The following is a 26,521-nucleotide window of genomic DNA, read 5'->3' as shown; positions in this document are numbered from 1 at the left end:
GGGGATGGTATAGGACAGGACGCCATCTTGAAACAGTTTTTGTTTTGGTATTATGATGAAGTTTTGAGATAATATCAGCCGAACTTTTGGAAGATGGAGTCTAAACTTCCGCTGTTGGTGGTAAGTAATACCGTAAATGTTTGATATTATTATTATTTTGCAAAATAAAATAGAGATTCGGTTGTTTTGCTTTTTTGTAAGAATGTTTAAATTATACTCCAATCTGTTTTGGGATAGGCTATTGACTGAAGACAGCCAGTAGGACTCATTGATAGGTTTCCATTTCGGCTAATAAGCAGACAATTTTAACGTGACGTCCTTTTACTGAGCGCGAAAATTAAAGCTCCAAAGATTTCACTTTATAGAAGGGTATATACTCCACAAGTTAATGGGCATAAACATTTACGTGTTTATTACAGCACTGGGGAGCTGTTGATAGTATAAAACATTGCTAGAAACTATCCCCTTTAAGTAATGTTAGTTTAAAAGAATTAGGTCATTTTTCTACTACCGACAATTTTGAATCTGAGAAAGACTTCATGGGGCGTGAAGCCTTTCTTGGGGATCTGAAAGCACACAATTATATCCAACAAGGAGGGGTTATTCCTGTCATTACTTTTCTTGCAACTTTGATGTCCAAATTGAGCAAAACTTTTCTCAGATTTGTCATTATTATGCTTGGATATGATACAGTGGGTTTTACAATTACCAAAGTATACCAAGCCTTTTAAAGGCAGTGGGAACTGATGTTGAAAATTACTCGAAATAATAATTGGCATAAAACCTTACTTGATTACGAGTAATGGCTAGAGGTTGGTAGTATTAAACATTAATTGTGGGAAACAACTCCCTCTAAAGTAACGTAGTTTTTGAGAAAGAAGTAAATTTCCACAAATTTTATTTCGAGACTTCAGATTTAGAATTTGAGGTCTCGAAATAAAGCATCTGAAAGCACACAACTTCGTGGGACAAGGGTGTTTTTCTTTCATTATTATCTTGCAACTTCGACGACCTACCCCGGTCCATCATCAAGGCCCATAAAATACTGTGCACAAGCACTGGGTACAGGAATATTGCCATATCCCGGGTCCAAATCGAGAAACGTAACGGTCTGTCTTCTCATATACTGTGCACAAACAAGCAACGGGTACAGGAATATTGCCATATCCCGGGTCCAAATCGAGAAATGTAACGGTCTGTCTTCTCATACACTGTGCACAAGCAACGGGTACAGGAATATCATCATATCACGGGTTCACTACGCCCCATACACTGTGCACAAGCAATGGGTACAGGAATATTGCCATATCCCGGGTCCAAATCGAGAAAATGTAACGGTCTGTCTTCTCATACACTGTGCACAAGCAACGGGTACAGGAATATCGTCATATCACGGGTTCACTACGGCCCATACACTGTGCACAAGCAATGGGTACAGGAATATTGGCATATCACGGGTTCACTACGGCCCATACACTGCACAAGCAATGGGTACAGGAATATCGTCATATCACGGGTTCAGCGAGGCCCATACACTGTGCACAAGCAATGGGTACAGGAATATCTCCATATCACGGGTTCACTAAGGCCCATACACTGTGCACAAGCAATGGGTACAGGAATATTGCCGTATCCCGGGTCCAAATCGAGAAAATGTAATGGTCTGTCTTCTCATACACTGTGCACAAGCAACGGGTACAGGAATATCGTCATATCACGGGTTCAGCGAGGCCCATACACTGTGCACAAGCAATGGGTACAGGAATATCCCCATATCCCGGATTCACTACGGCCCATACACTGTGCACAAGCAATGGGTACAGGAATATCGACATATTACGGGTTCACTACGGCCCATACACTGCACAAGCAATGGGTACAGGAATATCGTTATATCACGGGTTCAGCGAGGCCCATACACTGTGCACAAGCAATGGGTACAGGAATAGCTCCATATCCCGGATTCACTACGGCCCATTCTCTGTGCACAAGCAATGGGTACAGGAATATTGCCATATCCCGGGTCCAAATCGAGAAAATGTAACGGTCTGTCTTCTCATACACTGTGCACAAGCAACGGGTACAGGAATATCGTCATATCACGGGTTCACTACGGCCCATACACTGTGCACAAGCAATGGGTACAGGAATATCTTTATATCACGGGTTCAGCGAGGCCCATACACTGTGCACAAGCAATGGGTACAGGAATATCCCCATATCCCGGATTCACTACGGCCCATACACTGCACAAGCAATGGGTACAGGAATATCGTCATATCACGGGTTCAGCGAGGCCCATACACTGTGCACAAGCAATGGGTACAGGAATATCTTCATATCCCGGATTCACTACGGCCCATACACTGTGCACAAGTAATGGGTACAGAAATATCGTCATATCACGGGTTCACTAAGGCCCATACACTGTGCCAAGCAATGGGTACAGGAATATTGCCATATCCCGGGTCCACATCGCGAAAATGTAACGGTCTGTCTTCTCATACACTGTGCACAAGCAATGGGTGCAGGAATATCGCTATATCACGGGTCCACCAAGGCCCATACAACTGTGCACAAGGTTTTATTTAGTTTTCGTCGTTCGATTAAAAAAAAACATAATTCAATGAATCAAAACAAGGAATATTATTTCATAAAACAAACTTAAAACGAGGATTGTTTTCCCATTACTTTCCAGATTGTTTGTTTGCTCTATGCCAGAGTGTACAACAATGAGGTAGAGGCAGCAGGTATGTTATTGAAGCCAGTTTTTCTTTATGAAACGACGAGTTCTTTAACGGCCGTTTAAAAACCGGCAGGGTTTATCGCACGACAAAGATCCTGCAAGGTTTTAAACGGACGTTTAAGAACGAGTCACTACTCTTTTATTCCCATTCATAAATTCCCATTTCATAAATGCGTGGGTTGCGCGCTTAGAAACAGATTACGCACTCAAGCTATGAATTGTGCGTTCTGGGCGATAATATTGGCGTACGCGCACGCCCACCACGCGGAAGCCAGCCGATTATAAACAGCTCCAGCTGGTCATTATCAACCGATTAAACAACCCCACATGACGCGTTCTCCACCAATAGGAGTAGAGAAACTGTCTAGGGTATTTGAATTACTATAATAATCAAGTACAATTTATTGTAAATTTAATTGACAGCTGTTAGTTGTTAGTTGTTGACAGCTGTTAGTGATGTTTGTTTGTTTGTTTGTTTGTTTGTTTGTTTGTTTGTTTGTTTGTTTGTTTGTTTGTTTGTTTGTTTGTTTGTTTGTTTGTCTGTCTGTCTGTCTGTCTGTCTGTCTGTCTGTCTGTCTGTCTGTCTGTCTGACTGTCTGTCTGTCTGTCTGTCTGTCTGTCTGTCTGTCTGTCTGTCTGTCTGTCTGTCTGTCTGTCTGTCTGTCTGTCTGTCTGTCTGTCTGTCTGTCTGTCTTTTTGTTTGTTTGTTTGTTTGTTTGTTTGTTTGTTTGTTTTCATAACAAAAATTAATGTCTTTACTTCAAGCAAATGGTTTTGCTTTGTTAAGTTTTTGATAAACAATGGATTCCAACGGCTTCGTTTAACTATTCAACTCTATGTCCCCAGATTTTCCCTTCAGCTTTTTCGTCCAGTCTCCATACTCAACTTTATCCTACCCCAATAAAACCACGAGTGGGTTGACAGAGTCGGAGTGCGTCGAGTCTTGTCTCTACGCCGTCGATTTTAACTGTTTGTCGGTCGAGTACCACCAGGAAAGTACCGCTTGCCTACTCAGCGTGGCTAGTGCAACAAGCCTGGCAACGTCACTAACAACGGATAAACATTATAACTATTATGAAAAACTAGTTGGTAAGTCAATAAAATTACTCTGACCAAATTAAGGAAATTTGAACCGTCGAACCGAAATCATTTTCACCATGTAAAACAAAATTTACTAGCCGTGTCATGTGCTTGGGTGTAAAAAAAAAACGGTTATAAAATTTACCAATAAATGGGGTTCTTTTTCTTAAAAACTTCATTTTGAAATTCTTTTTTTTTTTTTTTTTTTTCCTTTAAAGTTCGTAGATTTCTTTCTTGTTAGTGCGTAGCCATAGGATTCTATGCTTTTGTTACTTCAAAACTTATTTTGTGTATGCGCTTGATGCGCAACCCTTACATTAAACACAACATTTGCATCCACCTGTATTTTAATATCCCGTTATAAATAATGTTCGTTTTAGGTGAATGTTCGTTTCCGGCAGTGGGCCTTGAGGACGGCACGGTTTCCCTCGATGACGTCACAATGTCGTCATTCCTTGGTGATATGGAGGACGGGCCAATCGGTATCTCTAAAGCGAACATCCGGTTGAATTCAGACGGAGCTTGGTGCTCCAAGGAGCTGGATGACATCAATAATATTACCGATTGGGTCCAGGTGAGAGACCACTCAGTTAAACTGAGTACTCTAAAAACTCATGGGCTTCAAATGATTATTTTTTGTTGCCAAAAGAAACATTCGTTTTCAACACTCATTTGGGGTTTTTCTTCTTCAAATGTAAACGCATTTTTTCGTCACTATGCGAGTTTTAAGTTGTAATTAATGAGCTTAAAGCAATAAACCGACACTAATGTTTTGTACATTGAAGCAATTCACTGTAGTAGGCAAAGTATACCCGTTCGATTGTTATCATTCTCGTAGATGTATTTAAATAAAACTACATAAAATCCGGAGCGTATTTCCAATTCCAGGCAGGAATAATAATCCCTTTAGACATGCACAATCTGAGAAGCGTTATTGCAGTAACACTTCTCAGATTCAAATTTTGGGGCATAAAACTTCTTTTGACATATAACCACATTACTTCAAATTGAAATGTTTGTCGAAGCTTTTTACTATTAATATTGTACTATGGGAAGTTGCTGGCTGAGTCTTCTAACCAAAAGATTTATCGACATAACCATTAACCGTCTCTTTCAAATATTAATTATGATTTTAAATTTTGTTTCCAGGTTGAATTCAACGAGTTTAAGATCATAGGCGCAGTGGCTACACAGGGGTTCCGCCACTCTGATCTGGATCCCATCTTCGTCTCGCAGTATTACTTGAAATATACCAATGAAACCAACGAACCCTGGATTGAATACGAGGAGGGAGGCCAGACTAAAGTAAGTCACAATAATTATTAGGTTACAGTTGCACGTTAAATGAATTTAATCACTCTTTGGTAAATATTTTATTATTTTAAGTATGAATACGTCTATATCGGATTTCTGGAATTGCCATTTGAAACAAAGTTGAATTTTTATGTTTAACTGAAGGGATTTCTATGGAAAGTTACAGGAAGGAACAAAATATTTATAGGCTATAATGAAATTGAAAATAATATAAAAAAAAAACAGACAAAAAATCTTCATCTGCCAAGAGCCAAGATCGATAGCCAGAAAAAAACCTAATCAAATCAGAGTAGGCCTACTAAATTTGAAACATAACAGCTTATCCCATCGCTGGGAAATTGTTTTTGTGAACCATTGTGAACCATCATCCAATTTAGGGGGTGAGGAGGGGGGGGGGGGGGGACTCATCGTTGCAGGTCAAAACTTGTGGATGTAGCGTTTGGGCCGTGCAGTAGAGATCAGTCTCTATATATTGATTACATTTTCACGCAGGACGTATGAAGCTAAGCAGGTATTGAGGCAAACAACTAATTATTGATTATGACAAAAATCAATTATTTCAGGGCCAGCTAAAGAGTCTCTCGAGTTACTGAATGAAAACTAACACAACCATCATGATTACCATAATACAGTAAAATTCAGACAATATTTTTGATGTTAATTTTTATTCTAGATTTTTGAGGCAAACGAAGACAAGGATACCATTGTTAAGAATGATCTGGTGAACCCGTTCATTGCCAAATTTGTTAGACTTTACCCAGTCGCTTGTGAGAACCACCCATGTTTGCGAATGGAGTTGTATGCATGCAGAGGTAATTCACTTTTGACATTATTTATCTTCCTCTTCTTTTTGTGTTTAAAATATTTTTGCACCATTAATTTAATTTTGTGTATATCGGCGGGAACAGACTTCTGACATAATAAACACGCAGTTTGAAGCATTGTTGGCCCAAAAATTATTTTTGAAACAGTTTTTTTCTTTTTTTTCTTAAAATTCCTTTGATGCAGAAATTGCAAAGATTCGTGGGAATATTGCCACTTGGGTCCACAGTACTTGTGCACACAAGCAATGGTACAGGAATATTGCCATATCCCGGGTCCATACGACGTAAATTAACGGTCTGTCTTCTCATATACTGTGCACAAGCAATGGGTACAGGAATATTGCCATATCTATAGGTCCACACGACGTAAATGCGACGTAAATGCAACGTACAAGTAGCGCGTCTTCTCATGTACTGTGCACAAATGCAATGGGTCCAAGGAATATTGCCACTATCTTTGGTCAACCAAGGCCCGTTCGCTGTGTACAAAGTAGTTGGAACAAGAATATGGCTATATCATGGGTCCACACGACGTAAATGCGACGTAAATCCGACGTACACCCGACGTACACGTAGCGTGTCTTCTCATATGCTGTGCACAAATGCGATGGGTCCCAGGAATATTGCCATATCTTGGGTCCACCATGCCATGGCCCGTACACAGTGCACAAAAAGCAAGTAGGTACAGGAGTTATGTGACTACTGCTGACAATAGAGGGCGCTCCGGCGGACTATTCAGAATTTCTCATGTTGTCTGATTGTCTGCAGGATCCAGATTTTATAGATGTCAAACTTCATGTAAGTTGTCACTTTTAGGAAAATCAGTTTATATTGAAGTTTCATTGGTGTTAAATAGTATTAACTAAGGATGAACAGTCACATCACTTTCTAGTGCAACGTGTCAATGGAAGTCATTAAACCATGGTTAAATAAAGTGTGAACAAGCCAAGATAGATTTGCGAGCTGTCAAAAAAGTACGTAGCGTGCCTGCACGGGGACGGCGGGTGAGCGTCAGCAGGAACATTTCAGTGACGTGTCCGATACAACCTCTGTTTTGCAATGCTGACACCTTCTTAAAAATTAAAAAATGTACATTTCTGCCTTTATTTATGCAATTACCATTTCTGTTAGGTAATAATTAAAATTCACTGTTAGTGTTTGTGTTTGACCTAACTAAATTAGGACGGATCTAAATTGATCCCGATCCTGCAAAAGTTGCATGCACTGTGCAACAAAAAATTTGCCAACAAAAAGAAAATTCAAAAGCACATTGACTTGTGCTAATGAAATTCTTGGGCACATGGCAAAGAAACTAAAAATGGAGTATGTATTATTAGCGACCAGCATTTTGTCAAGACCACGAGTTACCCGACTATGCACGGGCACAGGAAAACAAAAGCCCTGCTTTTGCCTGAAGCGTTCACTCGCTCTGTTAAGAATAAAGCTAAACAAGAGTCTTGCTTTTAGCTTATATTCTAAACAGAGCCATAAAATTAAGCTCCGGACAGGTAAGGATATGAATTGACCTTCATTTTAGGGAGATGAAGGTCGGAAATTGAATTTTAGTTGTCATTTTGTTCTATTATTATCCCAGTGGACTGTGAGCCTAATCCGTGCAAGAATAACGCCACCTGCTTGGACGACATCCCTGCTGTATGGAATGTAACCTGCTCATGCCAAAATGGCTACGTCGATGACTTTTGCCAGACGGATTTCGACGAGTGTGCGTCAAACCCGTGTCAGAATGGAGCGATGTGCGTTGACCATGTGGATTATTTCACATGTGTTTGTACATCAGGCTGGGCTGGTAAGTGTAACTTGAATACTTTGAGAGAGGCTTGTTATAAGACTACACCTGCAGTCAACAGCTAGGGCACTATTGACTTTCAATAGGTGGCACTGCGTAATTCCACTGGTAAGCAATGTGCACCTCACTAAATTCTGTTGATGTTTTTAATCTTTGTGTGTATAGATACGCTATGTGATCGGAACATTGATGAGTGTTTATCAGACCCTTGTCAAAACGACGCCACCTGCAACGATTTAGTCGATGGCTACAACTGTACATGCCCCAGTGGGTTTGAAGGCACCCACTGTGAAAACTTCACAGGTAAATATTTCATTTATTCTGGTTGTGAAGTCAATGACTCTCATCAGAATGTGAACTTAATCAGTGTACTAGCCAAGAACCAAAATGGAGAGAAGATCAATTACCATAAGAACTCAGTCTGCGGTAGTGAAGTTTATAATATGAAGTCCCCTCGATCCACTAAAGTAGTTGTCCTGGCTGATTTTTACCTCCTGCCAAGGTACAGTAGTAATTAGCAGGACAGCTCTTTTCATAACTGAGAAGTCTCCTCAATTTAACAAATTTAATCCGCTGTAGTAGATCAAACATAACCACTTGGCAGGTAGATACACACATGGTGTTACCATAAATCAATACCTCACCAAGCAATAACTCAAGCCCCATATCATTGGTTTTCTCTACAGTGGTGTGCCCAGATGGCTTTGTGAAGGGTCTCTTCTCATGCTACAGCATCGTATCAGCAGCAAACAACAATACTGACTATAACGGAGCCTCATCTGCTTGCCAGGGAATCCGTGCACATCTAGCTTACCCAGAGGACTACTTCGAACATATTGTCATCAGTGAAGCACTTGATCAGCTTCTACTTGGCTCATCGGATATTCTCTTCATTGGTGAGTTGTTGGTAGAAACTGGGTGGAGTTTTACAAACAATTTTATATTTCCTGCAAAGAGGCGCCCTTTATGTAAGGAAACAATTGCCTCGCTGTTACAGAAACAAGATTGAGATGTGGTCTTTATAGCTGCCCACAGTTTGATTTTAAAAACGATGTTTGTCATCCAAACATGTAAGGGGTATTTAAATATTTGTTGCATTTATCTTTGCCTTTCTAGGGTTGAAGTACAACGGATCCAGTCTGACATTTGATGACGACAGTGGTAGCCCAAACCTTGTCACTTGGGATGATAACGGCACCAGTGTGGAGCACTGGGCGAGTGGGTATCCAACGGGTAACCATCAGTGTCTTGCTATGGTCAAAGTGGGTAACGACTGGGTGTGGAGGAACATTGACTGCCAGTCAAGCAATGCTTACATCTGTGAACAAAACATAAGTAAGAATCCCTTTTGTTATTTAACAGACTGAGACACCTGATTTTTGTGATAAATTAGTAAATGCTATTTTTGTTTGAACTTTGCAGTTAACGGAAACATGAGCGAGTGGTCTCGGTGGAGTCAGTGTAGCGTGACGTGTGGACCCGGAGAGGGGACTCAGATACGATATCGAAGCTGCACTGATCCTGCTCCTTTATTGGATGGTGACGAGTGTGTAGGAGTGACCAACCAGACCCAAGTGTGTGGAGAGATCTGTCCCATAGGTAAGCAAGACGTACAAGGTACAGTGGCGGCACTAGAACCATAATATGGTAGGGGGAATAGAGAAAGAAGTTTTAATTCAAGGGGGCATGTCATGGCTGAGCTGTCTCGTGCATCAAACTCACTCTGGTGTTTCTAATCAGCAGAGTTGTTAAACTTGTGTCCTTAACCATTATTGCCTTTAAAAGATGCTACACAATAGGGTCACATAGTTTAAAAATCGGTCTGGAAATAAAAGGATGATAAGCACTTTGAGACGACCAGAGACAAAGCACTATATAAAGTCTAGTTACTATAATTATTGTTATTATATCTTAAATGTCATGTTGTACTTCTGAAAAAGTATAGACTTAGCCACAATGAAAGAGTTACTCAGCTTACTTTTTGAGCTGAGTTAACGAGAACATTGTATTACAATGAAACAAATTGAGGTGGGATTAAGTGGGACAAGTTTTGGGGTGTTTTTTTATTTGAGAGAGAGGTGACAAAGAAAGCAACTGGGGTATTCACAATTACATTCTTACTTGATTGACAGTGGAGTGCCCAGATGGTTTTATCACTCGCTATGATACTTGCTACCTTCTTCAAGTCAATGAATCAGCGACATACGATGAGGCCCAAATTGCCTGCCAGAACCTCACCATCTATGGCGGGCATCTCGTTCTCCTGAACGACCTATCAGAGCAGATCTTTGTCACCCAGATGCTCTTTGACGAGTACACTGACACCGCCCAGACGTATTTCACTGGGAATGTCCTGGCATCTGGGATTGTCACCCTGGACTGGGTGTTTGCTGAAAGCATTGGGGAATTCAACCAGACGTCGTGGGAGATGGTTGGAGAGACGCCGTGGGGCAATGATGGTCCTCCGGCGAATGGATCCAGCCCCAGTGGCTGTGTAGAGCTCGGTTTGAATGGAACAACGTGGAAATGGGAGTTGGGTGACTGCTCAGCGAGTCTTGGGTATATCTGTGAGGTCAATCTAGGTGAGTACACAGCCAATTTCTGGTAAGCAGAAAATACTGCTTAGCGAAATTTGTTTGCTGAGCAAAAATTGAGCGAGGCACCAGTTGCAGGAATGTAAACCGTATGGAATTATGGCTGGTAACCAGTTTCTGTTAATCAAGATTTTGAACCAAGTTTTGCATCACCCAAAAATTCATTAATATATTTGTTTTTAATTGATATCTATTGTGTTCTGTGCACAGCTGGTGGTAGTTGGAGCCCATGGGCAGGCTGGGGTGAGTGTAACTCATCATGTGGCGCTGGGAACCAGACTAGAGAGAGATGGTGTGATACCCCAGCCCCTATTCTTGGAGGACCTAACTGCACCGGGCCCAGTCTGGATACCAGACCTTGCGAAACAATATGCCCAATAGGTAAAGATGGAGAACAAGTTTCTTTTTTTCTTAAAAATAAAACTGAGTGTGAAATTTGTATCAGTTTTTGCCATTCATAAGTTGTCTAATTTGTATCAGTTTTTGCCATTCATAAGTTGTCTAATTTGTATCAGTTTTTGCCATTCATAAGTTGTCTAATTTGTATCAGTTTTTGCCATTCATAAGTTGTATAATTTGTATCAGTTTTTGCCATTCATAAGTTGTCTAGTGCCATTTTTTTGCTTATGACCTAAAGTAATGTATGTGCCTGGAAGAAGGGTGTCTAGCAATACTCTATTTTTCTGGCTTACACTGAAATTGAAATCAAAAAATAATCTCCACAATGAATCTGTATAATATTTGAGAACATTAAAAAAATTCTCTGTATTTATAGAAATATAATCTTTAGAAATTGAGAAATCTTTGTTTTCTCTTGCTTTACAGTTACTTGCCCGCTTGGTTTTGCTGTCCACAACGATAGCTGCTACGTTGTAATCGATAGCCCAGGTTTCTACTCATCGCGCGACCAAGCCCAGTCATACTGTGAAGCTTTCGAATACAGGGCTCACCTCTCCTATATCCAATCAGAAGCGGAGTTAGACTTTGTCAGCTTCCGATTGGACGATTCAAATATCAGACATGCCGAGTTGGCTTGGATTGGGCTGATGTATACAGGAGCTGATCTAACGTATTGGAATGGGAGTGAGACGGTGAACACGAGTTCTTGGTCTGGTGTTGATCCGTGGGCTGCTGGGTATGGGGCGTCCAGTGACGAGGCTTGTGTTGGGATAGTGTATGATTCAGCAGAGTGGAAGTGGAGAATGGCAAACGCCTCTTGCGATGTTACCTCGGGATTTGTCTGTGAAGTTACTCAAGGTTTGTAGTCTCACATATAACTTAATAAGAATGAGCGCTATATAAGAAACCAGTATTATTATTTTTTTTCATTTTCTAGGACATTACTTGATTCAACCATGAGGAGTGGACCTAAGTTTGCTGTTTATATTTTATTTAAATGGCAAAACAAATTTTATTTTTGTATTGCTATCTTTCTTTCTGATACAACATCAAAAAAACTTTAAAACCAGCATTGACATATAAAATGTGCTGATGTATTTTTTAATAAACAACTCAACTTTAAACATCTTTTACTCAGTGTTATTCTCTTGCATCTCTTGGTATTTGTACTTTCACAAGTTTTGAACCAAAGGTGGTACCAAGATAGGATTTAACAAAATAAAAAATGGAACTGGATTAACAAATTACACATTTTGTTTTATCGCATGACATATTTATTATTAATGTGTGTGTAACCTGTATTGTTTAGTAATTTTCTTGACACGGTCTTGTTTTGTTTTGCAGCCCCTGGTAATTGGGGTTCTTGGGGTGCTTGGGCAGAGTGTAGTGTGACCTGTGGGAATGGTACCCAGACTCGTTATAGACCATGTGATGATCCAGCTCCAGTCCTTAATGGAGACTATTGTCCTGGGAGCAACAGTAGTATGAGGAACTGCAGCATTCTCTGCCCAGTTGGTAAGATCATTGTGTTTCTACCTGTGACAGATGACTAGAGTTTTCAAACTTTGGTTACAGTAGTTTCGCACTGTAGGGGCTTCGCTGGTCAAATGCGAGTGAAAGACAGTGGACACTATTGGTAATTGTCAAAGAGCAGTCTTCTCACTTGGTGTATCTCAATATATACATAAAATAACCAACCTGTGAAAATTTGAGCTCAATCGGTCGTCGAAGTTGCGAGATAATAATGAAAGAAGAAAACACCCTTGTCACACGAAGTTGTGTGCTTTCAGATGCTTGATTTCGAGACCTCAAATCAAAAGGTCCCGAAATCAAATTCGTGGAAAATGACTTCTTTCTCGAAAACTATGTTACTTCACAGGGAGTCTTTTTTCACAATGTTTTATACTATCAACAGCATCCCATTACCTGTTACAAAGTAAGGTTTTATGCTAATAATTATTTTGAGTAATTACCAATAGTGTCCACTGCCTTTAAAACACCTGAGGACCAGTCAAAATTCTATCAAAGTGGTCCAGCTAGCCAGTACAGTGTTAGTAAAGTATCTCCATTTTGGACTAGAGAAACAAACTTATGGACTAGTGATATGACAAGCTAACTGGTCCTGCAGGCTTGTCACTTAAAGTGTTGAGAGCAAACCCTAGCTTGCTCCAAACCATGTAACTTCACTTTCATTATTCTGATTGTGAAGCCAAGGACTCTCAGAGTAGCAAACTTGATCACTGTACTCGCCAAGAACCCAATGGAGAGAAGACAAGGAAGGAAGTTTCAGTTTAAGATGTGGGGGAAACACCTAGAATTTTTGTTAAAGGCAAACCTTGTTCATTTACATATAGGACGCTTGTTGGTAGCAGACATAAACAGGTAAAATTAATTGTTCCCATGCTCAGAACTACGTAAACAATGGAAATTTACCTGGTAAGTCTGCTGCCACCTAGCGTTCCAAAGTCTGCGATTACGTTGTCATTAATATTTTTATTTCCCTCCAACAGTTACCTGCTCATCTGGTTTTGACCCATACCATGACAGTTGTTACAGTACTGTGTCTGACTCTAAAGACTTTGCCTCCTTCGATGCTGCAAACTCCTCCTGTTTAGACATGACCGAAGGCCTCGGTCGCCTCGCCCACATCAACGACTATCCAGAACAAGAATTCCTCAACTGGGTTCTCAAGAGTCTTCTAACTAACACGAGCGATGCTGTGTATGCGGGGATGACGTACAGCGCCCCCAACGTGATGTTCTATTCTGACAGCGGGAGTCCAGATGAGACAACGTACCCGGATGGTTCCATTTGGGCAGAGGGGTATCCAGTTTCTGGAGGGGTAGCCTGTGTGGGGTTGGTGTACAATAATCCGACGTGGGAGTGGCTGCTGGGTAATGTGGATTGCGATGTGGACAGGGCGTACATATGTGAGATCACCCAAGGTAGGATTTTAAACTTATACGCCTTTTTCACTTCAAGGGTTTTGATACCTTTTGTAGATCACGTTTTCGGCCAAGACATGAATCCCTACTCACTGTGAATGAAGATGTATGTAATATAATTTACCTGTACAAGTTTCAGCTTCATTAGTCATCCAGTTTTTGAGACCAAACGTGAAAATCACAGAGCAATTTTTTTAGGAGAGTCACGTTAATCCATTGTGAAATTGTTTAATTCATTTCTCAACAACTACAGCACCTCAGCAAGTTGTATTTTTAGGGAAGCTATCATCATTATCTTTAAACCTTGTAAGTTCAACGTAAATCTGTGTGTTTTGTGTCATACAAATAGTACCCAAACCCTTTAAGGACCTTTTCATTTTTGCGACGATGAATTGTAGTTAACGACCTTATAGCACTATGCTGACAAAATCTGAAATTTTATTTGTAGGTGATGGTAGCTGGGGTTCATGGGGAGCTTGGAGCCAGTGTAGCGAGTCTTGTGGAGAAGGGAACCAGACCCGCCTACGATCCTGCGATGATCCCCCGCCCATTCTAGGGGGCAATGACTGTGTTGGAAGCAACAATGACATCAAAGTCTGCAACTACACATGTCCAATTGGTAAGTTCTTCTAAAATTTTAACATAGTAGTCTTTCTAAACTTTCTAGCGTTAAAAAATAGCCATACTCATCCATTTATTTGTTTCACAACTAAGAGCAAGCTTTATTGTGCACAATGGTGTACGAAAAGTTGACTATTTTGACTTGAGCCTAGGCTGGCCTATCATTGGTTGACTGTAATCGACCATTTCCAATCAGCCTTCTTATTCGATTTCACAAGATATATCTGGTCAATTTGTTTGATTAAAAGTTGCCTTAAAAATAACATTAAACTCTTTTTTTTTTAATCTTTTTTTTTATAAAAACCTGTACGTTTTTTTGGGTCCGAAAACTCACAGGCAGTGGTCCCCTAAACCTTCTGTCCATGCCTCATAACCTTTTGATCAAATAAGAAAGATCTTGTTGAAAACTTGGCTGTTTCTCAAGCCAGTGAGTACCAACCACAGTTTCGCATAAGCTCATAATGTCCTAGGTAAATGGATAATATCTCACTTGGGCATAGTTAGTCTTTGATCATGTTAATCTATGTTTTTTGTTTGTATTTCAAATACTACAGTGACCTGTCCAGAGGGTTATGCAGTTGCCTATGACAGCTGCTACCTCGCAGAGACAGACTCCTCTCTCTTCATGGACTATGAGGGCGCTAATTCAACCTGTGCGCTGATGACGAACGACACGGGACATCTGCTTCACATCGATGATGAGACTGAGCTGAACTGGGTCAGCTGGATCATGAAAGGTCACGGGACATACACAATGGACGCCTTCTATACAGGTAAATTAGCCATGCAAATGAGATGAATTATGCATGGTTGCAAATGAGATGAATAATGCATGACATGCAAATGAAATAAATAAAGCATTAATGTAATATTCATAAGGACTTAAGTAACCCTCAATAATGTACAGCAATCCAGTACTATGTTGTATAAACAAATTTCCTTCATCTGAAAATCTCTGTTTGGTAGTGTTGGTTCTAAAAAGTATGCACTGATCGTCTTCAGGAGAATGCTGAACTCTGTTTTTAGATGCAGTTATTCTCCTGAAGACAATCAGCGCATACTGATTGAAATGTTGAGTTGTCAACCACCGGTTCTTTTTAGAAACAATACTACTCAAAGAGAGATTCTCACATGGTGTTAATTACTGCAAACCTCTCTTAGTTATACTTCCACCATGCAAAGTTTCAACCATTACAAATTCTCTTGATGTGTTTTACAGGGATGAAGTATGTTAGCAGTTCAGTTGACTTTGATGACGGCAGTGGGAGCCCCACCTGGGGAAGTTACGACCCCTGGAAGAACAACTACCCAACAAGCCTATCTGGGGATGAGTGTGTCACGTTGATGTATAACCATGCAACTTGGGAATGGAAACTTGGGAACAAGGACTGCAATGACTCGTATGGTTTTATCTGTGAGATTACTCAAGGTAAGTGTGTACTATTAGTCATCAGTCAAAACGTCTTTGAAGAGAAAATAGAATTAGCTGTTACAAACTGCTTACCAACCAAAAGGACCCATAGTAAAATTGCAAAAACTAGTTAATGGCCTGGCCTTTCGACCCTCTCAGAGTCTTTCTCAAAGGCTAAAAGAGCACAGAGATTGTACAGTAGTGGTTTTTGTAAGAGCACTTTCATGTGTAATATATTTGTACCTTGGAAGAGTAAACTTACTCCCATTATTTAGTTTTAAACCATTACAGAACTCCATTAAAGATAGAGGCTAAAAGGCACATCCTTTTTGTCTCCCAACTCACACCTGTTATCTCCATGTAATTCCTTTCCAAACAGTGGACTTAATTGAATCATGCACAAACCAGTAGTGCTCTTAATACCCCAGGCCCAGGGAAGTTAACTGTCTATCCAGTAAGTTTAATGACCCAAGAAATTCAATATAAACACACTCACTCACAGGGAAGGGTGTACAGTTTCCGAGTTTTTGTGGCCAAACTCGGAAATTCTTTTGTGGAGCTTTCCCCTATGAAACAAACACATTAAGTACAACTACACCACGTTACAAACACAACGCAACAAAAACTACGCAGCAAAGACACCATGTAACATACACACCAAGTCAAAAACACAACAAAGAACCACTGACTGACATGGCCGACAGGTTGAGAGCATCAAACTCAAATTCTGGGCCAACTTTCAGGAACCAATCTGTTATCGCATGTTTAATATCGTTTTTTTTTTTTTTTAAACAGTTCATGGTAATTGGGGTGGATGGAGTTCATGGAATGATTGTAGCTTGACCTGTGATGTAGCTCCTAACATGGGTACGCAGACTCGTAACCGTACCTGCTCAAACCCAGCCCCCATCCTAGGAGGTGACTACTGTCTGGGGAATGAGACCGATAAACAAGCGTGTGGATCACAGTGTCCTCCTGGTAAGTAACAGAATATTTGCAATAATAATAAAGCGCACATATCCTAGACACTAGATCGAGGCGCCGAACAATAAAGAATCAACAATAAACAAATTTATGAGCTCTGAACAGTTCAGTTTTCAACAGTTTCTTGAATTTTACGCGAGTCAGACTGACGGAATTCTGGAGGGAGTTTGTTCCAACCATTTTTTTTTTACAGATGGTAGAAGTAAGTTTTAATGTGTCTTGTAGTTCATGGTATTGGCTGTCGCAATGATAATTGGTGAGGAGATTTGATAGATTCTAAATTTGCATCAGGGATAAAGAATTTTAATTTTGGTTTTTACCCAAAAGTACCGTTTACTCAGTACTTTCCTGAGTCCTGTGAACAAAATCACAGGCATATTACTCGGATGGGATTCAAACCCAGAACCCTTGCAATCAGACCCTTCTGAGAAGGTTGTTGAGGCAGACAGGGGCTGAGGAGTGAAGGCATGTCCAGACAAAAAGCTTCATTTTGAGAAATAGTGCTCGATAATTGGTTTCAGATTTTGAATAATTGTATTTAATTGCCCTTATTTTGCCTTGTCTTGACATCCGCAGTGCATGGTAACTTCACAGCGTGGGCGTATGACGACTGCACCGTGTCGTGCTACACCTACTATGAGAGTGATCTAACTCGTTATGGTGGTCTGCAGAACCGCAGTCGTAACTGCACCAATCCCACCCCACGCTATGGTGGAGATGAATGCGTTGGAAATTCCACTGAGATTGTTAGCTGTGGAACACAGGATGGTAACATCTGCCCTCCAAGTAAGAAATACAACTAGGATTTTGCTTTTTTAATGTATTTCTATTATGTATATGGGATTTGAGGTATTGCTTTTTAACAGTTTATAACAATCCTCTTAGCAAATTATAACTAGGTTATGATTACAAAAATGTACAAGACTAGAGAAACAGTGCTGGTGGGCTTTGTGAATGTACGACAAGTGTGTGATATGTGATTTGTTTTTTGTGTTTTACTTGAAAACATAGGTTTCACATTTTGGATTATCCTCAATCGCAATGACTTTTCCTTAGATCCAGAACATCTTTCCAGTTTTATTTCCAGAAAAATTAAAAATAAATGAACCTCTCTACTTTTAGTCAATGGATCGTGGGCATCATGGAGTAACTTCTCAGAGTGTAGCACAACGTGTGGAGGCGGGACACGCAACCGAACACGACACTGCACCAACCCAAGAGCTCAAAATGGTGGAGAAAGTTGTCCGGGTAATGGGACGGAGTCCGAGTCATGCAACACTGAGCCATGCCCAGGTAAAAATAGTTAAATATTTTTAGAACTTAATTCTTTTGATGTTAAGATTGTCTCTATGTTGGTCATGGTTGTTTCCCCATGCCTTTCACAGCAAACCCAAAGATAAGTTTTAAAGTAGTTTACCTAAAGCTGGAAGTGCAATCATTGTAATACACCTCCTAAGATTTGCATAGCATCTAAGTTTAGTACCATTTTGTCACTCATTAAAGACTCTCATCCTTGAGTATTACAAATTGTTTGTCCTCAGTTGATGGTAATTTTACTTCATGGTCCGCTTGGAGTGACTGCACAGAGACCTGTATAGGTGGAGAGCAGTATCGTGTACGTAACTGCACTGATCCTGAGCCAGCCTATGGGGGACTGAACTGTAGTGGTGTGACTCTACAATGGCAGAACTGCAGTGAAAAGACCCAATGCTCTGGTGAGTTCTCTCCCTCAAAGGGAGACTTTTTAAACGCTGGTGGCAGCAGACATAACAGTCCTTTTTTTGCAGCTCACATGTTCAGAATTGTGCGGGTAGGGCTGAGCACGCACACTACTGGCTAGAACTGATAAACAGGACTGTCCAAAAGTCTCCCATTGGCCATTCAGAATAGATAATGTTTAACAAATGTATAGATATTCCTTTTAGGAGCTATGATGAAAAGGCATCAAAAGGAGCCATAAGAGTTTTTTCTTTATATTGTAGGAGTATGGAGGTGTTTTAAAGGAATGACAATGAGTGACAATCCAATTAAATAATATATTGATTGTACTTGATCAAATGTTTCTAATTATCTCCATGGACCAAATGTCATGCCTGTATCATTTTGAGTGTTAAGCAGTTTGGAAAATGGATTTCTCTTTTACCGTTGCAGTTGTATTTGAAGTGATGAATTTTGATGTAACTTTATTTGTTGTTGTTGACAGTCCATGGTGCATGGGGCGAGTGGTCAGTTTGGAGTAACTGCACCGTTGAGTGTGAGGGGATTGGAACCCAGAACCGCACCCGTACATGCTCCAACCCAGCCCCTGCCTACGGAGGAGATGACTGCCCACTGGATGAATCTAACAATGAGACAAGGATATGTGGCACTCAAAACTGCCCAAGTAAGTTTTAAGCTGTTCCAATCACACATTGTGATCTTTAATTATTTGAACAGGTTTTTAAAAAAAATGTCATGCAAAATTTGTGCTTGTGCTGAGTAGGGTGCTATTATACTTGGTAGTAAAGCTGGTAGTAAAACCATTTGGTTTGGAATACAGATCGTGACTTAATTCCCAAATTTTATTTTGGTCACAACTTGAACTGGGAAATTGTGGATAGACTTTTCTACAAAGCATAGAAACTTGCTAAGCACAGAAATATTCTGCTTAGCAGAAATAGGTCACAAGCCAAAATACCATACACTTGCTGCAACTGGTACTCCACTCAATTCTTGCTTAGTAAAGATGTTTGCTATCAAAATTACTTGCTGAACAGCTTTATGGAATTAGGTCCTTAACACTTGACCAGACCAAAGACTGCATAGACTGCGGATAAAAAGTGCTTTGTACTGATGAGCAACGTCTTATTCCCAAAAGAAAATCCAGTCACAACTTATCCTCAATGATATACGGTCGGTGGATAAACTTTCCCGAAACTTATATCCTGGAATAGTTTTAAAAAAGGGGGCCTATAACTTGATTGTATTTAATCCATGGTGTTTTTTCTTCATTGTAGTTGATGGTGGCTTCAGTAATTGGCTTGGTTGGTCTGAGTGTACGGCACACTGTGGAACAGGTGGGGTACGTTACCGTCACCACCCCTGCACTAACCCTGTCCCCCAGTATGGAGGCAATGAATGTGAAGGGGATGCATACATCAGAGAAGCATGTGATTCAAATGTAGGGTGCAGAGGTGAGGTTCTAGAATATAACAGCAGGCGTGGAATAAAATTTAAAAATGGAAAGTGTTCTCTGCTTTTACAACTTTATTTCTTTGTTAACTGAAGCCAATTTGTTTGATCTTGTTATCAATTTTGCTCATCTCGAAAGGTTCTCAATAGATTTTTCTAAAATATCCAAATAAGAGTAACCAAACAGAGGGCGGAAGAAAAAATAGTCCAGTTCTTTTGAAAATTAGCATTCAATACAGCCTCTAGATACAGGAAACATTACTAAAATGGTGACATGATAAAGGTCTGACAAGTCTAATTATAAGGCCCTTTTTGAATCCATGGCTTTGGCTCCAGTTTTCGAAAAAGGCTGGCTTGCCCTATGGTTGTTTTGACAATTGCGCGTGCTTTTCGTACATGCTCAGGGCTTCAGACGAGAGGACGGAGTCTGAAGCCAAATCCAAAGTCAAGGCCGTAGTTTCGAAAAGGACCTGAGGAATGTTTGCTAAGGAATTTATGTCTAATCCATCTACAGATACGTTCAGCACAGTGGCACGTAACAAAAGGGCCCACCAGAGTTCAGTCATGGGCAACATGTCGGCAGAGCTTGCTGTCGATGGTAACACCAACGGCACAGTGTCAGCCAAATATTGCAGCCAGACGGACCTCCAGACTGACCCATGGTGGATGGTTGACCTCGGGGGTGTCTACCAGGTCAAGGAGGTCAGAGTTCATACGAGGTCAGATGCCTGTGAATCTGAAGCATGTGGTAGGTTTTTGAACTAATTCACCATTTTTAGCAAACAAATTCAAAAATCTAAGAAAAATAGGTTTAAAGTTGATTAGTTTTATTTTTTAGAGAATTAGTGGAAGGATTCTAAACAAGAATGAATTTCTTTTCCTAGATTGGGGGATCCTACCTTTCATTGTGCGGGTCGGCATCAGTAAAGACATCCATGGTAACATTAGGTGTGGAGAGCTACAGACAGCCGGTAATAACTCCCTGTTTGTTGTTGACTGTGGCACCCCTCTATTCGGCCAGTACGTTGCAGTCCAACGCATAAAGGCAGATGCAGCATTGACACTCTGTGAAGTGGAGGTCACCATTGGTAAGTGATCATAAAGGTGCAGGTTTTTAGACAGGCTCTCCAGAGTTGGGTCGAACCAAATTCAGGAAAAGTTTGACATCTGAAACAGTTAGGAGCGACTGGACACACAAGGAGTCGAAAGATCGCCTGTTGCAGGCATTCAGAATAACTCTTTAGCGCCATTGTTTCAGACGTTGATCTTGTCATGAGCCAAGCCAATGTAAATGTTATGTTAAGTCCGCCTGTCTGAAACAAAAATTATTTGGGTCGACCTAGAGTCGCTCCTAATACATTTGGTTTGGTTCAACTCTGCACACCTCTCTGAAACGAGTGTAAGCTTATTTTCATCTGGAAATTTTAATCGGAAATCTGGGTTTTTTTTAACCCCGACCCCAAAACAACAACCAAATAATGAAGGAAAACAAATGAAATAACAACAATTAATTTTATTTAATTTTTGTATTTATATTATATAATTAAGATCAAATTCATAAGAAAATGCGCTTGCAAGCTTTTAAGCTGTCGCTCAAAGTAAAAAAAAAAATTCAACAGACTATCACATCCCTGAATACACCATCCAACGAAGCCGTAAGAACATTAACAATAAGTTTTGTTTGCAAGAAAATTGACGATTGATCTGATGTCTTATCTTTTACAGTGTCCTCCATCTATCATATCAATGGGTCAGCAGGTCATGGCAGTTTGACCTTTGACCTGGCCAAGGAAGCCTGCAACAAACAAGGTGCTGAGCTGTCCACCTACGATGACCTCTACGCTGCATGGTCAAGCGAGGGCCTGGATGGTTGCAACCTGGCATGGCTGGCTGATGGTTCTGTACGATGTCCCATACAGGGTACCAACAGCTCCTGCAGTCTAAGTCAGAGTGCTGGGGTGTACAACGGCGGAACACCAGGGAAAAATGAGACGTACGATGCTTACTGCACAAGCCGGGGTAAGAGTTGATTGTATATTGTACACTTTTGTTGAGTGCAAACAAGAATACGCCTTCCTGAGGCGGATATCGGCGCTATATTAAGTGTTCTTTATTATTTTTATTATTATTATTATTATTATTACATAACTCCTGGGTCTAGTGTTATAGAGCTTCTTAAGCAGATTACATTGTGTAATAATTTGCTGTTTACCCATGTGTTTGCTGCTTAACCAATGTGAGTGGGACACATAGTCAGAGATGGTGCATATAGAGATGGTATTTGTTCTGTAAGCAAACTCTTTTTTGGTTAGCTTCTTTTTGTGCTGTAGCAGCTCTAAACAGGTTTGTTGTGTGTATTTTAAATTGTTACAATGTAGGGTGAAGAATGTATGTTTGTTGGCAAGGTATGACGACTATTATAAATTATGTTATCACTACTGGAAGAGAGAGACTCTAAATTGTTTGCTCAAAATATTTTACTTTTTCACCAAATGATCTTTCAGGTCAAGAGGGCCACCCATTGGGTCTGGTCTCAGGCCTCATTGCAGACTATAACATGACCGCTTCATCCGTGAACCAGACTGGATCCTGTGGCCCTGAGTATGCACGGTTGTATCACCCAGACCCTACAGCTGCATGGGTACCAGCTAAGAATCGCAGGAATGAATGGCTCCAGATTGAGCTCAAGGAACCGGTAACCTTGAAGGCCGTATCAACATCTGGGATTCCATGTTGTGACTCTTGGGTGACTGGCTATTACATAAGATATTCTCTCGATGGTGTAGATTGGATGTACTATCAACAAAACGGCAGTATAAAGGTGAGGCATATTAATTCTCTACTGAATAACCATGGCGATTTTATTCTCATCATATACCATCATCAATGAATGCATCTGAACTAATGATTTATAAACTGCTATAATAATAATAATAATAATAATAATATTAATAATAAATGAAAAAACAACAGCAGATAGAATCTGTCTCAAGGCGCTGGAAAAGAATAACAATAAATGTATTACACAGAAAAATAATTAATAAATAATACTGTATTTACAATTCTTCCTTTTGGTTAGTCTCGGTTCCAAGAACTTCGCACTATACTGGATAAATCCCAACAACAGAGGGCGTCACTATTTTGGTTGATTTCTAGCTTCACAAAGAACAAAACGCACGCCCTCTGTCAGAATAAATTCTAGAACAATAAGCTTGCCCTCTGTCGGGTTATCACGATACGAGTATGAGATAGGAACATCTTAACCCAAGACTACCTGTTGCATTCTAACATTGTCTCGTTTCAGTTCATGGTGGCTAACTATGACAGCACCTCATTGGTGCGCAACACACTTCCTGAGCCAATCACAAATGTTCGTTTTGTGCGCATCGAGCCACGCTCTTGGAACGGCAGTATCAGTTTGAGATTGGAACTATATGGAGACTATGAACCGGGTAAGGATATCTGCAAAAAAGTAAAATCTCTGAAGACGTCTTAACTTTTTTCTTGAAAATGAAGGCATGGGGTTACTTTCTGACTTATTGGTAGACATTCTCATTATATGTACTGTGCCATCTTCATCTGAATGTCATAATAACTATAATTTTTATATTTTTAAAATTTTATTCATGATTAACCCAAGCAGATGATCTGAAATGTTTGGAAATGGTCACACAATTTAAGGATTAATAATATCTGGAAGCGTTATATACACAGTAGTTTCCAAAGTTATATGCCCAATTTCAAGGCTCTGCTTACTGTAAGCAAAGAATCAGCGCTTACAGAAGCAGATAATTCTGCACTAACTTCCAGCGTATTTCACGTGTTTGAAGGGAGTTTTTGCTTGTGCAAATACGTTACAAGGCATTCTTACCTGACTAAGCTAGCACAGATACTCAATGCTTGCACAGTAATCGAAGAATGGTGATAGCAAGTGCAGAATTTGGCAGTAAGCAGAAATTGGGCCCAAATGCCTTACCACTTGACCACCGAGCTGAAACCTTTCGTTTCAATTGTGGACATAAATCCAACTAATTTGTGATGATTGTTATTTGATACTTAGTAAATGGAGAGTGGAGTTCATGGGGTTCATGGGGGCAGTGCTCAGTACCATGTGAAGGTGTTGGTACATGGCAGCGTAATCGTAGCTGTAGTGAGCCCTCGCAGAGTCGCAAAGGCAGACGATGTCAAGAGGACCCGTACCGTGACCGCATTGGTAAGTTGCTTGGGCTTGTCAGTCATAAAACTTTGAGGATGTGTACTGTGATGACATGATTGTCAACTCTTACCCGCTTGTGTCTTTGACTAGGAAGTAAAGTCTGTCTCGAACAAATATGACTCATCAGGCTAGTGTTTATACCTGGTTTCCTTCGCATTAAACGACAGAATATATTTCTATTCCCCCTTGGCAAAAGATGCCACACCATCAAAGATTACTCCCAAGCTCTCGTCGGTACCCATTTGTACTCAAGGAGACAAGTGTCGCGACATGACCAGACCAGGATTCAAACCCACAATCTGTAGATTACAGAACTTGAGTCCACCGCCCTAGACCATCTCATATTCCCCCCCAAAAAATTTCTATTACAACTCATCTTATTAGTGTTTTCAGCTTATCTCCTGAAGACACTCAGAGTGTACTGATCGAAACTTTTGTTTTGTTTGTTTCTCTCTATAGCCAACCCTCTTACATTCTTCAGTCAAACCAGTCTCTCTGAGCTAACCGGTTATGACATAGAGACCATCGGTGATGTAACAGCCAAGACTTGTGCGTTGATCTGCCTGTGGGATCGCCCAGATTGTCAATCATTCAACTATGACCCCGTGACCTTAGATTGTGTCCTTAGCAACACCTCGGCAACCATTGAGAATGTTGGCCTCTACAACACTAATGTGACTGGCAGTTATTACCAACTCGGTAGGTCAACCTTTCCAGTCAGCTTGTCATTTTACTAGTCCATCACCTTTTTCACTAGTCACTCTTTCAACTAAAATATGGAAGCTTTTCAACGCTGAACTAGCCAGCCATACCACTTGCAGAAAGCTGTGACAGGTCCTCAGGTGTTTTAAGTGGTGGTTGGGCCAGAGTACCGCTGTTAAGAGAGAACGCTGTCAAAAGCGCAGAAATGTGTTACCAACCAAAAAGCTATGTATACACATTGTTGCAATTGGTACCTCGCTGTATTTTTTGCAAACAAAATGAATTTTCTGTACAACCTTCACCCTCTGACGATTTTTAATTGATATTTCTTTGCAGAATACTCGTCCTGTAACGTGCATAAAATTATCAAGCGAGGGCGTGGTTTAACACCACAATCCGGTGTGTACGACATTACCGTTGAGGGCAGTACTCTCTCTGTCTACTGCGACATGGACCGTGATGGTGGCGGGTGGACGCTTCTGGTGACCTCGGCAACGACCTATGGATGGGATAATGATACGGTGTTGCTAAGGAATGCCAGTTACCCTAGCGTCGAGAATGATTATTCTATTTTGAAACACGCTGATGCTATTAAGAATGGAGGGACTGGGGCCACTTTTAAGGTATGTAAACATGTCTTTAATAGAGGTATGGTTTGTTTAGAAGATCTATCCATCAAGGGAACTCGGCAAACTCCCACAAGGGGATATAACTTAAACTTAACTTAACTTAATGCATTTATGAAGCGCTTTAACACTGTTTCAAAGCGCTGTACAGTCAAGAAAAACAAGCTAGGGACTGAAAAATCAAGGCCCCCAGTCTGAGGTGGGATTGGAACTGGCATCTACAGAAAGAATGAAACCACTAAGCCAACCTGATGTTTGTGTTTATCTGATTTATTTGTTTCTGTACAGTATCGTCTTGAGGCACTTGAGAGAGGCCAGTGGGGCGGTATATTTGAAGCACCTAGAAACCACTCATTCACCTCATCAGCGTATCGTCAACGAGCCAGCCTAGTCCAGATGTTCAACTCATGGCGCTCCGGTAACGCATCCCTGGAACATGTCATGCCTTGGCTGACAACAAACTACCCAGTCCTACTCAGCGTTCAAAACAACACTCTGAACAATGCTGCTGCATACTGGTACGGCGCCCTCGTTTGTGCGTGTGGCAACCGCACTTGGATGCCTTATATGAAGGAGATTGACGCATCCAAGTTGGATTCGTGTCCTGAGGTTACGACAGCGCCCCCAAAGGAAACAACCACGGGTATTGGAGAGACGACACTTGGTATGGTAGAAACAACACTGGGTATGGTAGAAACAACACTGGGTGTACACAAGACGACACTGGGCGTACAAGAGACAACACTGGGTGTACAAGAGACGACAGAAGAATTCTACATGGATGCAACGGAAATTATAACCGAGCTGTTTACTGAGTTGATTACAGACTTATCAACTGAAATTGAGGGGGAAAACCCACCATCAACAACAACAAATCCACCAACAACAACAGCTGCACCAACAACAACAGAAGCACAAACAACAAAAGCTGCACCAACAACAACAACAACAGCAACAACAACAGAAGCGCAAACAACAACAGCAGCAGCAACAACAACATCAGCTCCTACTTTTATGGAAGATTGTAATAGCTTTCCTAAAACGATCTGGTATTGGCTACGAGAAGAACACCAAGGTAAGC

The 26,521-nt window shown here is 40.7% G+C and overlaps 2 protein-coding genes across 2 annotated transcripts in view; both read left to right on the top strand.

The window, feature by feature from the left end:
- Positions 1–1,752: 1,752 nt before the first annotated feature.
- Positions 1,753–26,322, top strand: LOC117304728 (the record flags this gene model as incomplete). Its single annotated transcript, XM_033789330.1, has 35 exons — positions 1,753–1,998; positions 2,699–2,750; positions 3,593–3,835; positions 4,207–4,400; positions 4,976–5,131; positions 5,814–5,952; positions 6,733–6,762; positions 7,559–7,771; positions 7,937–8,074; positions 8,458–8,667; positions 8,888–9,106; positions 9,194–9,370; positions 9,904–10,353; positions 10,576–10,746; positions 11,191–11,622; positions 12,109–12,279; positions 13,275–13,709; positions 14,158–14,328; positions 14,885–15,103; positions 15,550–15,759; positions 16,537–16,719; positions 17,302–17,511; positions 17,848–18,018; positions 18,267–18,440; positions 18,929–19,108; positions 19,722–19,898; positions 20,411–20,644; positions 20,781–20,984; positions 21,622–21,915; positions 22,401–22,717; positions 23,201–23,348; positions 23,957–24,109; positions 24,572–24,811; positions 25,151–25,437; positions 25,729–26,322. Coding segments are annotated over exons 1-35 (7,842 nt in total), but the record flags the coding sequence as incomplete, so codon positions are not given.
- Positions 26,323–26,389: 67 nt separating this feature from the next.
- Positions 26,390–26,521, top strand: part of LOC117304727 — a 32,003-nt gene continuing 31,871 nt past the window's right edge. Inside the window, exon 1 of the mRNA XM_033789329.1 lies at positions 26,390–26,515. Within this exon, the coding sequence (XP_033645220.1) occupies positions 26,455–26,515 (61 nt within the window). The 5' untranslated portion in view covers positions 26,390–26,454. The remainder of the gene's footprint in view (positions 26,516–26,521) is intronic.

This window comes from Asterias rubens, chromosome 21, assembly GCF_902459465.1.
Source record: "Asterias rubens chromosome 21, eAstRub1.3, whole genome shotgun sequence".
In the NCBI taxonomy this organism is placed as follows: Eukaryota; Metazoa; Echinodermata; class Asteroidea; order Forcipulatida; family Asteriidae; genus Asterias; species Asterias rubens.
This window is presented reverse-complemented; position numbering and strand designations above follow the sequence as displayed.